Raw genomic sequence first — 18,810 nt, 5'->3', positions numbered from 1 at the left:
CTGCGCTGTCCCGGCTCCTCACGTCCAGCCCGTAGCCGGTCGCTATACTGACTGCGCTGTCCCGGCTCCTCACGTCCAGCCCGTAGCCGGTCGCTATACTGACTGCGCTGTCCCGGCTCCTCACGTCCAGCCCGTAGCCGGTCGCTATACTGACTGCGCTGTCCCGGCTCCTCACGTCCAGCCCGTAGCCGGTCGCTATACTGACTGCGCTGTCCCGGCTCCTCACGTCCAGCCCGTAGCCGGTCGCTATACCGACTGCGCTGTCCCGGCACTCAGTGTGTGATATGTATATATTTAAAGGGAATCCGGCCGGGGAAGGGATAAGCTAAGTTAATGGACTTACGTATAATATATTCACACTTCCGCCCAACATCAAGATTTGACTACTTCTAAGGGCAGATTCCTCAATGTACCCGCATTCTTACTATAAAACAATCTTGAATATAAACTTATCATCCGTTGACTTAGGACAGAATGTCTTCCTGTTAGCCTCTCGTTTCGTCTCTCTTCTGCACCAATCTCTGGTGAGACAGCCTAGTTAAGATGTCCGCTTCCCACGGGGGGAAGTCCGGTAGAAAGAAATGTATGAACTAAGACATTTGAAACACTGCTCCAAGTAAATTAATGTAAAGTAAAGACTAATTCGACGTTCATGATGTGTATTTGTACCAACCGTCTTACAGTGCACATAATTTCACATTTCTCTTCACTGCATGTTTCGGCACTAATGTGCCATCTTCAGGTGTGGTTTTATTTATGTCAAACCATTGCACTGTATGCCATCATGTCTCTTTATAAAATGATTAAAATGTATATATGTCATGTATAATAATAAAGTTTATATACTAAAACTTTTCAAGATTTATTATATAAACTTTATTATTATATATGACGTGTATACATTTTAATCATTTTATAAAGGAGACATGATGGCATACAGTGCAATGGTTTGACGTAAATAAAACCACACCTGAAGATGGCACATTAGTGTCGAAACATGCAGTGAAGAGAAAGGTGAAATTGTGTACACTGTAAGACGGCTGGTGCAAATACACATAATGAATGTGAATCAGTGCAACAGGGCGCTAAAATATAACATTAATTCGACGTTGTCACACATCATGCACAGAACTGCATGATGAACTTGTACACTTATTAATTTACAATTCGCGCTGTCCTTGCCGCATGTACTGAAGAACTTGAAGGCATGAGGCGTCATTAGTTTTCTTAAGAACTTACTGTTATTTCAGGCCGAAATACAATGCAGCTTTCGTGCACACATACTGCCCAAAGGCCACTCACCGAGACAGCTGTATCCATTCTGGTGCAGAACAAATCCATCCTTACAGTCGCATTCGAACATCCCGTCATGCAGTTCGTAGCATAACTGTTCACAGGGACTGCCATGTCCACAGCGCCCTGCAAGCAGAAGCACATTGAACTAACTGAAATGTGAAGGATCTTTCTTAAAAAGTTGATAGATGCTCAGCTGGTTAACAAATTACAAGCTTTATGGAACATGTACGCGCATTGCTGTGTTCCCAAACACCCACCACTGAACTCTACTTGAGCCAGTTGAATCCAAGTCACGGGTACCTGCCATGTTTCTTAATAGATCCTGGTAAAGCATAACTGGGCACCTTCCTTACGGATTAGGCGCCCTGATATCTTGGGAAAAAACTATATCACATTGAGAGCTTAAAGGAAGAAGAGCTTAATCAGACCCTTCGATGGCGAGGGTGGCTCTGTTACGAGTATTTCGTCACTACCACATAGTGCTGTCAGTTCAGTTACACAATCTGCTGATTTCTTGTGATTTAAATCATTGTCCCACACAGTCCATGTTTACTATCAAAACTATTTTCATGAAGAATGCCGTCTTCTGGGATGTGGCGCCGTGTAGATATTGTGTTAACAGGCGTTTCGGAGGAACGTCGGTTAACACAATATCTACACGGCACCACATCCCAGAAGACGGAATTCTTCAGTCACCGCCGTGGAAACCTCAAATTCTACAAAACTATTTTCAGTTACCGACAACGTTACAATTACTCCTTATGAAACCTGTTGCATCTTGTATCTTTATGTTCCTCCTTGTGGAACATACGTGTATGTTCAGATTTTTTCTCTATGAATATCTATGAAGAGTTGGTGAATATTTGGACGACAAGAGTGGAATTGGTCATCGTAGTGTTGATGGAAGCTCAACTAATGGCTCTGCAGACCATAGCGCAGCCGGAGATAATGGGATACTCTGGAACAAATTTGGCGAGATAGTAGTTGGGAAATGTCATGTCAGGACTCGGCATTACTCAGTGATTCCGGACTTTGTCCATCGTGTAACATTCTAGAAGAACACGAGGTTTCAGAAACTGGATATATCCTCATGTAAAATGACGGAGGGGCACCTAATCAGCTAGGTCCGTCAGACAAACCCAGTCTCAGGCACTGGACAAATAAGTCAATATAACTACGTATGTATATGTACACAGTCGTATCAAAAGTTGGAGCATGTAATACCAGCTCCCCAAAGCCATTACAAACTTCACCGCGTGCAGGAAGCTTGAACCAGAGAAACATTCATCATCTGCCAACTTCCAAGTTCCCATCAATACACAGGATCAATATAAGTTCATGTTTCTGTATGCTTCCGAACCAAGACTGCCCCAGACTAAATCAATACACTTTGGAAAGACAACTATTGCTGTAGCCTGAGAACTTTTCTCGAAATCTACAGGAAGGCCTGTTATAAATCTCCAGAGCCAAACATCGGCAATAAGAGGATCGTTTAGCGCTGATCAATATTTTCAAATATTTTCCACTTAATTTGGTGTGCTTCTCACGAGGTTTCCTTTTGTTTTCCTCTTAGAATGTAGGCGATTTTTGACGCTGCGTCAGCTATTCTGGTAGTGTCCTCCCTGTGGACATAACAAGAACTGGCCAACTTTTTCACCTTATCATTCACCATAACATCAATATTCCATTTCCTATTTGTATATTTACATAAGAATTCGCATATTTTTTAAAGTTTCCCTCCGCTTAAAGTGATTTCTGGCCTTCATCCGTCCAGATGCAGTCTTGAAACTTTATATTGTGACATGATGCCTGAAAGCCAGAATAGTCCATTGTTAGACAAAGGCTCGCCACGAAATTAACACACATTCCCTCGGTAAAGAATAGACGCGGAATAGTCCAGTGCTAGACAACAATTCGGTAAGCATGTTCCCACGGCAACGAACGGACGGAGTAACAGACGAACTGTTCGAGATGGTGGTCAATATTCGGCTCGCCTCGAAGTTACAAAAGGAGACTTCAGTTCAGTTCAGTTCAGTTCAGTTCAGTTCAGTTCAGTTAGTTCACGAGAGTTCAATCATTCGTCATTCGTAAGAGAGTTCAGTGTTCAGCTGTGGAGTGCTCACCAGGGGACAAATGAAGCTGAGGAAGTGACCGAACCAAGTCAGTCACGCAGAAGAGAAAACACTCATAGTCCAGTAAGGAATGGAGCGAGTCTTAGGCAGTCACTGTGTGTGATGTTATAATTGGCTGTCATTGTAATACAAGTACCAATACATCCAATAATCCAACCCAGAACCCACTATTATTGGCTACGGAACCCCGGGAACGTGACAGTAAGCATTCTAACTAATTTGTGTTACCGAAATAAAGCAAGGTCCTACCAGACGTTTTATTACTTCAGCCAGGATGCAGTCTTGAATGATCATAACCATCCTATGTGGGCTCTTATGGTCCTCAACAAAACAAATTTTCAAAAAATTAAACTATATTAACATTAGCTTTAATTAACGTTTGTCACATATTTCGATCCATATTTGGATCATCAAAAGGCAGTGCACTGAGCAGGTGCTTGTTACTGAATTCTCATAGTATGGATTCATGTTAGTATTATTTAAAATTCCGTTGATTTCTATGTCTCGTTATAACATATGTTTGTAGTTTTGATGTTACAGCTGATCCGCTGGACTAAAATTGTTTAAATTAGTGTTCGTGTCTCGTCGGTACGATGTGGCTTGTCGTATGTTAGTGGGTGATGATGTGTTCTGGGATTCTCTGTTAACGTATGTTTTATATGTTCGCGTGCAATTGCTGTTGCTTCTTCTCTATGTATTTCTTCCTGTTTCTCTTATTAGTGTTGTGATTAAGTTATATGCCCTTTGGAATATGTTTCTGTGCTTCATTTGTATGGATCTTTTCTTCCTACTGTTGAATGGTGTTCCTGTTTTGTGGTTCTGTGTGGATTAACTAATGTTTATTGTCGTAGTGAATATGTAGCTTGGGTCATGTGGTATTCCAGGAGAAGGGGAGGGTGGTTGTGTAATGACACTTTTACACAGACACATAATCCCATATTTGATCTTATAATAAAACATACCCATCATAATAATATATATCCGAAAGACCCCCAATCACATCCCACCCCACCCCCTAGCATTACACAACCTTCCTCCTCCTCCTGGAATATCACGTGACCAAAGCTATTTATTTTTTTCCCCCATATAAAAGGACTTTAAAATGCACAACATTCCATTGTGTCAACTTGAACTTCGGATTAAGTACGAGTTCTAGTGGACCAATATGGACAATCCATGTCCACTTTTACCCATACCTTTAAAGTGAACTTCCAGTGCCAAATTTAATTGAAATGAGTTGGTTAGTTCCGGAGAAGAGAACTACAGGCCTACAGACAAGGCCTTCATTATACACTGTATGTTATTACGCAATATTTATGGAATTAGGCCTACTGAACGAGCAGCTATTCGTACCACCTCCGGCGAGAGCATAACCTTCAACTTTTGGACAGGCCACGTATAGTAGCGCGTTTAAATCATGAGATGTGTGTGACGTCATTCAGCACAGCAGCTGAGCATGCAGAGTCACATCTTATCCATGAGGAAGCAGGAGAGGAAATTAACAGGTCTCGTCTAGTGTAGTGCAGAACACTTAACACTGTCTGCCTGTCTGTCATGTCATCTGTCTGCTCACATAGTACGTACGGACTGCACTGCTGCGCGCGCTGTCGCTCTGGCTAACGCGGGAACGGTCTGACCTGACATGCAGAAGATGCGGCGTTGAAACTTCTGTTTTACCTTCCGCACATTTCCTCATGTTTTGTTAATTAATGCAGTTATTACATCGGGCGGGATAACACGGCGGTATCGTGCATAAAATAAAAAAAGAAGAAAGAACAAACAATACATTAAAGAATAAACATATACATAAATAAATACACAATAAAGCAGACTGAATAAATGGATGATAGAAATAATTGTGAGGAGGAAGGAAAGAAAGAAGAAATATACATCTGAAGGATGAAGTGGCAAACAACGGAACAAAGAAGGGAGGGGAATAAGATTTGAGAGAATAAATGGTTGTAAATTTATGTGCTACCAAATGACGAATACGTCACGGCCACCTCCCGCGAAATCATGCAGCTGCTTCATAAGCAGAGCAGGAGATGCGCGCCACGTCTCAGAAACAGACACGTACGTGTAAGTACATTGGGAAACGCAGACGACCTCTTAATTTTGCTGTTGGATACATAAATTCGAGTCCAAGTCAATTTTACTATCTCTCAAATAAATCGCCGGGCCGTGACGACAATGAGTGATGCATGAAACGCGGTCTGAAGGCCACAGTCATGATTCTAAACGCATATAGCGTACTCTTATCAGGCGCATTCAGCAGAAAGCATTACAAATTACGCCTCTCACGCTACAAACAAGAAGAGAAAATGTCACTAATGTGAGGCGATGATCTGTTAATTCTGAAGGTTCAGGTGAAATGAGTAATTAAAAGACTGCGTTTAAAGATGCACTTACGATAAAGAAACACTTCATTCATACGCAATTAATTAATCACTGTTAGGGGATATTAATTTAAAGTGGCTAGAAATTGCAAATATATACTGAATGCACAAACAATCAAGATTACCGCTTCTCTGTTCAGTGTTACTACACGCGCTAGAAGACACGCTGCAACACAGCACTGCTCTCAAACAACAAAACGAAGTACCAGCTTAGTCAAGAATATCTTTTACCAAAACAACTGGAACACTGTTTTGGGGGGGGGGCATAGATTGGCTTAATGATCGAGGATGAAGGACTTCGGCAGCATGATCAGTTACATCTTGTGCGAGAGCTGAGGTGTAAAATCGTGCAGTCTGCTACAAGGTTACTGACGGAACTTTTAACAGACTACACGGCGTCACATCCTGGAACAGAATACATATGTGCAGACTTATTAACTGAGGTGGCAGGAAGTTTTCGTTTAATTATTATTGAGAATAAGAAACTTCGGCAATTTTCGTGTGTCTGAGGGAAACCACTGTCGATTATTCGGCAGTCTTCGGAAGACCATTAATGGATATTACGAGTACATGGCCTATGGGCGCCAGGATCCCTTTCGTTTCATTATTCAGAGGGCCGCAATACTTGTGGGAAACGTATGTTGGGCATAAAGGGCGCGTCTCACTTTTATATGCAACATTTCTCGAAGCATAAACATTCGATAAATATTTAGTTCTCTGACGCTCAAGATACAAACAGAAACACATAAAGGTATGCACGCAATGGGTCAGTTATTTCTCTTCAATTTTACCCGAAATTGGACTTTCTCAACAAATTTTAGTAAACCTCCCCAATGTCGAAATTCGTGAAAATCCGTACAGGGTTTGTGGGGTTCCTCCAAGCTTACAAACGGACGGACGATCGAAGCCTTCATCAGGTTCGCGAATGCTCCTAAAACTGCATGTTATGGGACACGTTACATATAACTAACCACTGTTTTTCATTATTCAGTGCTGAATTTTCTGAGCCGGAATGAAATAAATCTCTTTCGACCCTGCATGAGCTTATTGGCTAGCCAGTTCTGTAACTGACGGAAACACGTGTTGAACAAAGTCTCATTAATACAGTCCAATAAAACGAAAGAGAGCACTGAGGTTTCTGGCTAAAAACATCAACGTGAATTCTCATGGGAACACGTTATGTTGAAATGAATAATTCCGTTTCTCGCCACAGAACCATTCGCTTAACTGCAATGTGTGAAGTGATTTGAAAGTGTCATTCAGCATGGCCAGTTCACAGACTGTAGTTAACATGAAGCCGTCTGTCTTCTGGGATATATTGCCGTGTACCCAGTTGAAAGTTAAATAACGTTTCGGAGGAACCTGCCGCGCAAAAGCTCTTCCTGATACCTGCTCCATTCTGGTTTCTTACTTGGCTTACTCTTTAAACCGTGAAGATGAGGGCGATATGTACCCTCGAACCGTCGGTTGGCTTTCAGTAGACTATGGCGTTATATCCGAGAAGATAGAACTCTTGGTAACCATTGCTGTGAGAATCTGAGATCATATTTGGTCAGTTTATTCAGTTCAGGTCCTGCGTGTTCAACGAGAAGTCCGCTATGAGAATTTCAGATCGCGCTCTATGCTAAGGATACCGCCTGGTAAACTTCTAACGATGATACAAAAATGTATTATCTGAAGATGATGCACCCTCGCAGATGATACAGCCACAGTACACTTTCAGAAAAGCATTCAGCCTGCGATGCATACTGCACACCTGACACAGCTGTCAGATCAGTTACCTAAGGAGCACGGCGCTTCCAAAGAATCTGACCAAATGGGATAGGCGACATCACCACAAGTTACAAAAACAGTATGCGCGCCTCAGTATTTAAATATGAGCCTTAGCAATGTGTATGTTGACTACTCATGAGACATAACTGCATTTCAACATTGATTTATTTAAGATCTAAAAGTTTATGACGATGGTATATTACGTTTCTGGACATTATCCATCGTCCTGTCTATTTCTTAAAAACCGTCCTGTTTCTTTTTCAGAACACAGCGTTTCGGAGACTGGATTATGTCCCCGTCCTCAGGTAAAACCTACTCAGTTGGGGCCAATAGACAGAGCTAGTCCATGCCTCCGGACGTCCGAAGAGAGGGGCTATCTCTATTCTATTGGCAGTATTCTAAATATATAGGGTCCAATGGCTGACTCCTCTGAACATGGTAATGAACCTCCCGGTTTCATAAAAGGCGGGACATTTCTTGATCGGGTACGCGGCCATCAGATCCTCAAGAAAGGCTGTGTTCTGGCTAGACTGTTACTAAAGATAAAAATCAGATGCGATCGAAGGGGCACGATGCAATTCGCTTCAAGCAGATTGCCACGTGACGAGCCGTCGTGTATTGGATACGACTGTACGGTACTTCCAGTCCTCCCCCCTTCCATCTTTACAGCTAACTTCCCTAAGATCCATCTTAGTGTTAGCGTTCCAACGCATTTTCATTCTCCCAAGTGTCAGTTTCGAAAGACGTTTGCCGCTACAATTCCATATGCAGTGTTTCTCTACCCTTCTGAGCTAGATGATCAGCCCAACTAAACCTCCCAGATTAAACCGAATTTAAGAATAGGGCTATTAAACGACCAAGACTGTCGTTGTGTACCGCTCACGTACACCATATCTGTTCGAGCAACTTTTGAAACACTTTCAATTTATGTTCTTTCTCGACGTTAATAAAGAAAGAAAAGTGGCCAGTGGCATAGAACTGCATACGTATTAGGGTTTAAGCAATGGCGAGACACAGGACGGGAAGAGAAAATGCAGAGGAAAGGTAAAGAGTTAAGAGGCTATTAATGTTCAAGTGAGATGAAAATCTTGCTCCTCATAATAAACTTCGGGCTCTAGTGTTCTTCGTTACGTAAGTAAAAGCCCTTAAAAGTCGCAGCAATTAACTCGCGCTAAAATTATCGTCTTATCACCTAATCGGTGTGCTGCAGTTTCCTCCCACTGGAAGTTCTTGAAAAGCGAAAACAATGACTTCTGAGAAAACATTACAAGGAGTACAAACAACTTAAACACATGCTAGTTAGGGAAGGACACGTTCTGCTATCCCTGTAACAGGCCGTGTGAGACGTCGAGGCTCTCACATTCTCTAGACAATCGGCTCACAGATGGCGGTAGGGTTGGCAGCCTTACGCGCCGGCCGGTCTTTACCGCCCAGGAAGATTCCTGGTACTTATTTCTGTTAGAGGCTGAGTAGACCCCAAGGCCAAAGTGCGGCTGGAAGTATTAGGTAAATTGAAAAATCCACTTCATCCGGATTCGAATCCGCGACCTTCCGTCTTGCAGCATAGTGCCTCAACCAACTATGCGACGAAGAGGGAACCCGGTGTCTGGGGGTGTCAACCGTGCCACCCTGTCGCTGGTGGATTGGGGTTGGACGTAAGGCTTGACAACCTTGCTCTGTAGAAATAAATTAATTTGACAAAATCCAAAGGAGTGAAAACCGAACCAAATCTGGCACAATTATCTAAGGCAGGTTATGGTTAAAAAAAGGGGCTGTTTTGCCAAAGATGATGGTGATGATAAATGTAGTCATATTTATTTATATGTATATATGCATATATAAAACTTTTCCGAGCTGCTGTGTGGGTGGGGAACGTGGTCTCTTTCGCTGGTGTACGAGCATAAATTACTTGTGTCCGAAGAAAGACGACTGGAAATATACGAACGTAAGAAAAATGTTCCGATCACAGCGGCCGCGCGATCTGAGGCATGAAATGTCTTCGTCCGCTCGAACACTGGGGTCGTGGGTTCCCATCTCACTCGAGGCATGAATGTCTGCGTTTATTCTGTATTTGTGCTGTCCTGCTTGTAGGCAGCGACCTTGCGACGGGTTTGTCCCCCGCCCATGGAGCCCTACCGACTGTGCAGAGGATTACCAAACTGAAGAAGCGGCCAGGGCCGATCAAAGGGCTGTACAGCAATTGCTGAATGAATGAAGAAGGAAAAAGTAAGTGGGTAACACAGGCTTGGTTATATATACAGGCTGCCCACTCCTTTAGAACTGCAAATGCAGAAGGGGACTGTGGGTTAAAGATGTGGTTAGGAATGGATACCGAATATTGGTAAAATCACTCAGCAGGCTTACGATCTGAATAAAAGAAACTGAGAGGTGTAACCTTAACTGTGTTTCGTTATTTCGAGTGCCAACTGATACGGGTGTTAATTTACTGGAAATACAATCCTACCGTTGCTAATCAGTCTAGAGAAACCGAAGTACACAAAGTGAAAAATAACTTCCTTCGTATTTCGTTAAATATTCAACGCACAGCAAAGTATTTTAAATAAACTTGGTAAATCTTCTTTATAGTACAGTAAAACTTGGTTATGGCAACATCGGTTTCTGCGACACCTTGTCTATTGCGTCAAATACTCAATGGTACGAACTAATTCCTCATAAAGCAACTGTTTTTATACCTTGCTTAGTACGACATGCACAAATGCATCAACCTCGTATGTAACGTCATTTTCATTTCTGAATTTCTCTGATATGGACATTGAACGTAATTTAGAAAGTGTGTATTGGGCAAGTAACAGGAAACAGATGAAGATAACTGATTACTGTACTCGTATCTAGGTACAGTAAGGCACAACAATTGATGTAATCTACTGTAATTTGGTGAGTAGGCCTACCTTTAATATACAGTATTAGTGCGGTGTGTATTGTCAGTGAAAAGCGCTGTAATATGTCTTTGATATTACACATTTGGGCAATTCCACGTTAATGTTACGTTAGTCTGTACTTAACTATGTATTTCACTAAAAAATGCAACATTTTAACTCGGTTTTTGGTAGATTTTTACGTGACTAACATAAGGCTACTGTGGAAGTGCCCATTTCGGTTACAACGACATTCGTTTATAACGACACTATTTTTAGGTCCCTTTGCTGACGTTATAACCAAGTTCTACTGATATATCTCTTAAAGTATACAACAATTTTTGGCCTAACTGCCTTATTTTGAAAAAAATAAAATCAGCCTTATGAGGTCATCGTACTGTCTGCGTGAAGGTATCTCCCCTATCAACTTATGAATGCCTGAACAAATCTTCATGAAACCTCGTATTTATATCATGACATCTGAGCCCATCTCAATGGCGTACTTCAAAAATCTTTCCCATCAGTCTGTGTGTCCGAATGTGTATTCCCCGTAACGTTGCTAGGTAACGGCCCGGTGGAAACTTTACGGCAGCAGTCAATACACATGAAACAAAACAAGAGTTGTCGAACGCGTCGTTTTCCATGCGGCCATGTCGTATCAAAGGAAAGTTGGCGACCATTTCTTCCCAGAACTTCTTGTTTTGTATGAAGAGCCCATTCTGACAGAAGAAATTCGATTTCAGCTCTATCTGAATTAGAATAAGGGTCAAGATTAAATTTGGCCAGCAACTTACACTGCAGTGTGTTAGTTTCGGCGATTAAACTTGCAGACGGCCACACATGCACTCACTCAGTCCATACCTTGCAACGATCACTTAGAAACCAAGCGCAGATCTCTGTAAGGACTACGGTAAACTTCCTGACATGATGATAAACGCGCGTGGGCCTACGTACGCGGGGGCGAGGTAATCAATGGCGTTATAGTGAAATGAACAAAGGGGGCCCTGGAGTGGACTGACTTCTGTGAAAGTGATAAATATCTCTGACACTGTAGCCCGAGATTCATTTCCATTAAATCGGGTAAAGGGGAAATAAAACGGTAAGCCTGTACTTAAAAATGCCACAGTGAATGTTTATCCAACTGTGGAGTTAATATAAAGCATTTTAACGAAACGCTTAAAATGAAGTCACGACATGGATTCCAGATTACGCAGCATGAGTGGCGTAAAACAACTCGCTCGGGGTGTACGTGTGAATAAGGCAGAGGTTAGTGGCAAAAACACAGTGTCGAGCATTTATATGGCGTTGCAAACCTCTTATCTCATTCTGTTAACTGATTAGGCCTACATAACATTAGCTTATTAAATTAAATAAACATTTCATTGTTTTGGCTTTCCTTGGTCTGCTGAGAGGGTTTCAAGCCATTAAATTTGTCCCTGGACGCTAACCCATAGGAGTGACTCTCTAAAACTTACGATTATTATATCCGGGGTGGCCACTTGGTACATATCGAAATTTCACTGTTTTATACGATCGAAGAAGCCGAAGTGGGGTGAATTAAACCGTTTATTACCTTGGCCCAAACGGCTTTCTAAAGTTGTACCAATCTCTCCTTTACTACAGCTTCCTCCTTCCCTGGAACCACATTCCCTTTCGGCGTCATGCCACCATGGTAACATTACCACAAACTTTTACTATTGACATTCGCATTACGACTGCAGCCGGGGTATCGCAGTCAGTATAGGGACTGCCTACGGGCTGGAAGACCGAGGGGTCGGAGTTCGAGTCCCGGTAGGGCAAGAGTTGTCACTTCTCCATGTTGTCCAGACCGGCTTTGCGTTCAATCCAACCTCGTGTCCAATGGGTACCGGGCTCTTTTCCGGGGGTAAAGTGGCTGAGGGGTGAAGGTGACCACTCACCTCCAGCTAGCGCCGAGGTCAGGAAAATGTGGGTCTAAACATCCACTCCCCCATACGCCTTCATGGCGTATTGCTTAAATATTTAAGCACAGGAACAACTTTATATTTTCATTTGTATTATAAATCTTATTTTACAGTCTTATGTGCAACTATTTACTAACTTAAAAGTTAATTTTTTTTTAAATTCAAAGTCACGACCTGTTTCGGCCAATATGGCCATCATCAGGTGTATACAGGCTGTATCACAACTCAACGGCAAAACGTCAGGAACGGACTTCTTATATAGAGAGAAGAAAAAATTGTGTGACAGCATGGGTCCGGAAATGCATATAATTACAGAGTAGTAATTGTGTCTGCACGCCACTGAAAAGAATTGGCGACATGAGTCCTTTCTATCGGTGGGTCAGCCTTTCACTGGGAGGCCAGCCTTTCTATCGGTGGGTCGACCTTTCACTGGGAGGACAGCTGTATGATTATCATGACGTCACCTATGATTACTTCGTGATAAATTTTCCTCTGTCAATTCTTTTCAGTGGCGTGCAGACACAATTACTACTCTGTAATTATATGCATTTCCGGACCCATGTTGTCATAATGAGGAGTCCGCTCCTGAAGTTTTGCCGTTGAGTTGTGATACACCCTGTATATCTAATGGGGAAACTGTTGCTGCTATTACAAGTGTAGGTCCCTCCGATGCGCACGTGTCTTGTTAGAGCGCCGTGCTTCTTCCGGCTCAGTTCTTCGCAGGGTGTCCCCTTTTTGAATGCTTTCATTCGCATAACGAGCGTAGTGCAGTAAGGGGTAGCACAAGGTAAGGAATTCCAGTGCTTGAAACATACGTGTAGGATCTGCAATGCGGGTTTCCTGTTTGCATTTTTCCTTATTTTGTCAGATAACCAGGAACTTCCAAGGCTCCGGACTTACGGGACATTCTGCATTCATGCAAACGCTTCTGTGACATTTCTTACAGTTTCAGAGAAAGTTTAATTCAAATCTGATGAAACTTACAGGAACGTCAAGTGATTATGGTCTACTTTAGTTCTGAAGTGCAATCAAATTACAGTTTCAACACACGTTCACAGTAACGTTTGCTTTAGCAGCTGATGTCTTCAGGCACGAGTTTTGACTGGTCCTCGCTCGCCTGCGCAGGATGAAGGAAGGAAACTGTATTCTAGTTATCAGCACCCATTCTGATAACGAAAGATGATTATCAGGGGACAGCATCTCTAAGTGTAACGTGAAGTCTGAACAACGGTGGCGAAGGGTTGGTATTCCTCACATACACACTAAAATTCTGCCTTTGTTAGAAGATAGGGAAGCTGAAGGCACGTGATAAATTCCGGCTGCTCTCGAAGAACCTTCGAACGCGTGGTTTGTAGTCTGCTGTTATTCTTCGCAGAATATTAATTAACAAGTGACAAAAGCTATAAAAATTCTGGCGAATAGACCCGTTGCTAAGAGGTGACTTTATAAACATCAACCGTTGCTAGGTAATGCCCGCAAGCAACAATAAAGGAGGTGTCACGATAACTGACGCGTACAGCCGTTGCTATGTAGCGCCTGCAGCATACGCGTGCGCGGTGACATCATATAAAAATAGGCGTGATTCAGGCGGTGTTCTCTGTGAATCCGCTCCGAGGCTATATGACTCAACCGACCGCATTCTCTGAGCGAGTGAGTGCAATGCAGTTGAGGTTTCAGCTGTGGAGTGTTAACCAGCAGGCAACGGAAGCGGAAGTATCTTCATTGCTAAGATTTGTTGCTATGAAACGTCTAGTGAGGATATTGCAGACGAATAGCCACTGTTGGGAGATGTTACCGCGTGAAGACTAGTGAAAGTAGACTGAGAAGACTTAATGTGAGGTGATTTGTACTGTGAAAATCAGCAGTAGTGTTATAATTATTTGTAATTTCTACCTGTAAGTAGTTAATAAATCTATTCACCAATTCAAACCCCGTCTATAGTCACTAAAACACATGACAACATATTTGCGAAGTATTTTTATTTTAAATATTTCTCAAGATGGTGAATACGTAATGAAATACAAGAGCAAACAATTGCCGACTCGGTACAGTGTGATTACATTTGGAGCAACAGAGCTGTATCCACAAAAAATGATCATCCAGACCAATGACGTATGCAGAAGCAAAGAACAAAATTGAAAGAGATGCATGTACTCGATTAGAGTACCCTTTCCACTCATTACCTGTTACATAGGAAATAGAAAGTTTCCGCTGCCTGCCAGCAGGGAGCATCTTTCTGTAATGTCAGCTGGAGAGCGAATCCCACTTTATTAACCGGAAGGAGAGAGTACTAAGTGCAACGATATTGTTCAAGAACCCGAATTTTTGTCTCGAATTTGTTATCTTTCATTTGGTTATTCCCGCCATGCGATAAATCGTACAAGAAAGAAGTTTTCATGCCAGTCCCCTTGCAGTGTAACCCCAGTACAAGGCCCAACATTTCCCCTCTTTCTCCCTCTCCTTCCCCTTCCCCCACGTACTATTAAGTCCCCAGTGCTACTTCCTCCTTCCTCGTTGTTTCCCAGGAGAGTAAGCCCTGGAGTAGTTGCAGTTCATAAGCCTGCCTAATCGCAGGTAAAGCTGTCCCTGTTCCTAAGCGCATCTTCGTGACGTCGTATAACGGGAGGGCGTAAGTAAAAGTCCACATTATTATATTTATGCATCCTGTTACACTCATGCAATATATATGAGACAAACTCCGTCTTAAGTGCAACAATTTAATTGTAGTTCTTTCTTCTTCCCTTCCTCCACACTACATGTTTCGGCCCTAAATGGCCATCATCAGGTGTATATTCTTACGTAGCTGCTACACTGCCCGTAGTTTAAAATTTAAAATCACCAGTCTTTCCAGTTGTATGTATGTATTGTCGCGTATTGGGCGTATATCGCGACAAATAACTTCACGCCGTATTTTATATAGCGAATTTTATTTCACATTCGCACTTACAATCACCCAAATTACAGATTTACGACTACTTCTATCTGCAGTATCACAAATAGTACACTCCAAATGCCAGAATACAACTGACTAGTTGCTGGCTAACTCGGAACTAACTCGGAGGTAGCTCCAGGACTAACTGTGAATAGCCTTCGCTGCTCCTCATGTAGCCTCGATCGGACAATACAGAAAAAGGCCACGTAATAAGCACCCTTGTTGCCTGGCGCTGTGTTGCTAGTAACGCTAGCGGTAGTAACCGCTGTTACCACCGTCGTCTCTCGCAATCCTGTTTACCCGTGCTGCCCTTGGTGACGTCATCGCTGTTGACTCGCGTTGCCTAGCGACCAGGATGCTAAGACTCGGCTAACATCGGCTCGCTTCGGCTTCGCTCGGCGCATCACGGCTGGCGGGGGTGGGGGAGGGGCGTCATCCATAGCTCAACATGTCACAATATTTATAAAATCTTTGTTAACCTATACGCGTCAATTTTATTTCTAAAATTGGCACTTTTTTAAAACTTCAATTCAAATTAAAATGTCTATAAATTTTCTGTTCTTTTTCTGTTTCCAAATTTTTAAAAATTTGGACATTTATAAACATTTTAATTTGAATTGAAGTTTTAAAAAAGTGCCAATTTTAGAAATCAAATTGACGCGTGTAGGTTAACAAAGATTTTATACATAAATACAATTGGATAGACTGGTGATTTTAAATTTTAAACTACGGACAGTGTAGCAGCTACGTAAGAATATACACCTGATGATGGCCATTTAGGGCCGAAACATGTAGTGTGGAGGAAGGGAAGAAGAAAGAACTACAACTAATTGTTGCACTTAAGACGGAGTTCGTCTTATATATAAAACTCCACATATTCTTGACATTAATCAGAAAGAGGTGAACAGAGCCTATTGGGATTCAGTCTTGCCAATTTACTCTCTGTTGTGTTACGCTTTTGATAGGAGACTGGGTGGGCCCCAGAGGCGTCTAGGAATGCCTCTCCATGCCGTACATCAAGCTCTGGTCAGTCACATCACTGACTGAACTATTCCAACTGAGTCATAGATTAGTTTAGTTCTTAGTTACTTGGGGTGCGGTGAGACTGAGTCCACTTGGTACGTCGGCTACTAACTGGCCTATTGTACCTGCCCCGAATGAAAGATGATAAGGGTGGAGCAGTCGGTGGAATGAGAATTGGCAGTGCAAACGGAAGTATTCACAGAAAACCTGTCCAAGTGCCACTTTGTCCACCACAACCCCCACCCTGACGTCACCTGAGTTCGAATCTTGTTTGTAGACTAACCGCCTGAGCTATGGCATGGCCGTATGAAATTAGCTTAAACTTTTTCGTGTGTTCTTATTTCACTGATATTTTGACGATAGAATAATCGAGTATTTCGGAGAATAGTTCGAACACTGGCAGTTGAAACTCTGCATTTCATTTACTCATGACAGCTATCGGCTGTACAGATACGTAGATGTAACGGGTGCTAGAACAACTACAAGTAGCGTGATCGCAGAAAATTCGACAGCGTCTTAGCTGGGACTTGCTTTTCTTGCCATTAAACCGGAGTATTCTCAAGACAAGCGAGATTTATGCAAATACCGCAGTACATGTACACTTTACGGATCCCTGTCAGTTTTATCCAAGTCGCTTTACAGATTCCTCTATGTTAGTGTTTGTGCGTGATGCGCTGACAATCGTGTTTGCAGGAATTCCAGTTATTTTCGCTGTATCCTGTACATAGAACTGCTACAATTCCATTAGCTCCTGAGCTTCTGTGATTGCTATACATGCAAACAATGCGGCGCAGTCCGAATACCACTGAGAGAGACTGCGCCGTAACATCACGGTCTGAATGAACTAGAACCAATTCTGCTACGCCAATCGACAAACCTACACAGTGTGTTCACAGCATTGGTGAGCAAGCTGTAATCCGCGTGCCGCAAGGGGGTCGCAGGCTGATAGTTATAACAAGCGATGGAGTACTTATACACGGGACATGGACTGAACTCTTATAGATTCACGACTACAATTTACAAATCACTGTCACACACAGATTAGTGTTCTCAGTAATGTCTTCACTGCCGTCGCTTGGTGCCGGCTTCCAACGACGGACGTTCACCTACGTCTGGGTACCCGAACTGTCCTCAAGTCTCAGCTATCAGCTGCTCACAGCAACATCTCACAATGACTGACCCGCAGCAGGCCTCTACCTGACTCACTAAATCACTGATTCCTCACTTGTTCTGCTTATAACATTTCGGCAAGGACTACGTAGAAAACACCGCTCCTCTGCTGCAGTAACAAAACGCTCTGGCTAAAACATGGGATGCCAAATTTATTTAAAATGTTACATTACATATAGCGAAGCTATCGAGAACTGGAGACTTGTAATTATACAGGACAGTGACATATTTCTATATCTGTCCTTATTATCAAAGCACCCGTCAATAATGCAACATTTTTTTAAATATAAAAGACACCTAAAATATGTTTCTCACTCAAATTGCCACTTCAATACTTTACGATGTTGTTAAAATCATAAAGTATCATAAAGATACTAAAAGTATAACTTATACACTAAAAGTGATCATCGGATAATTAAAATGTCTCTAGTTTTACGTGTACATATGCTTCTTCTCACTTTACAACATGTTTCGGCCGCACATGGGCCATCATCAGGTAACTACTGATAATAAGGATAATGCCTCAATACAACAGGATGCCGAAATATAATATTCTACTCTCTCGTCACCAAAATGCAGGGCAAAATCATGACATAAAGACAGGAAACAGATGTTTTGAAAATGTGGCTCAGTTCAGATATTTGGGAAGAAGAGGAAATTAAGAGGAGATTGAACTCTGGTAACGCTTGCTACGATTCAGTCCAGAACCTTTTGTCTTCCCGTCTGCTGTCCAAAAACATAAAAATTAGAATATACAAAACTATAATTTTGCCTGTGGTTCTGAATGGGTGTGAAACTTGGTCTCTGACATTAAGGGAGGAACATAGACTGAGGGTGTTTGAGAACAGGGTGATGAGGAAAATATTGGACCGACGAGGAATGAACTGATAGGAAGTTGGAGAAAACTGCATAATGAGGAGCTTCATAACTTGTACTCTTCTCCAAGTATAATTAGAATTATCAAGTCAAGGAGGATGAGGTGGGCAGGTCATGTAGCAGGAATAGGGGAGACGAGGAATGCATATAGGATATTGGTGGGAAAGCTGGAAGGAAAGAGACCACACGGACGACCAAGGCGTAAGTGGGTGGACAATATTAGAATGGATCTCAGAGAGACAGGATGGGATGGTATGGCTTGGATAGATCTGGCTCAGGATATGGACCAGTGGAGGGCTCTTTTGAACACGGTAATGAACCTTCGGGTTCCATAAAATGCTGCGAAATTCTTAAGTAGCTGCAGAATTGGCGGCTCCTCAAGAAGCGCTCAGC

The 18,810-nt window shown here is 42.5% G+C and overlaps 1 protein-coding gene across 1 annotated transcript in view; it reads right to left on the bottom strand.

Moving 5' to 3' along the window:
* LOC111869157 (pikachurin-like) overlaps positions 1-18,810 on the bottom strand; it is a gene marked incomplete at its 3' end in the record, with an annotated part of 287,663 nt that overhangs the window by 57,661 nt on the left and 211,192 nt on the right. The window contains 1 exon segment of the mRNA XM_023860426.2: positions 1,303-1,419. Within this exon segment, the coding sequence (XP_023716194.2) occupies positions 1,303-1,419 (117 nt within the window).

The sequence above is a fragment of the Cryptotermes secundus genome, unplaced genomic scaffold, assembly GCF_002891405.2.
Source record: "Cryptotermes secundus unplaced genomic scaffold, Csec_1.0 scaffold1109, whole genome shotgun sequence".
Taxonomy (NCBI): Eukaryota; Metazoa; Arthropoda; class Insecta; order Blattodea; family Kalotermitidae; genus Cryptotermes; species Cryptotermes secundus.
The sequence above is the reverse complement of the archived record's forward strand: the minus strand, read 5'-3'. Positions and strand labels throughout refer to the sequence as shown.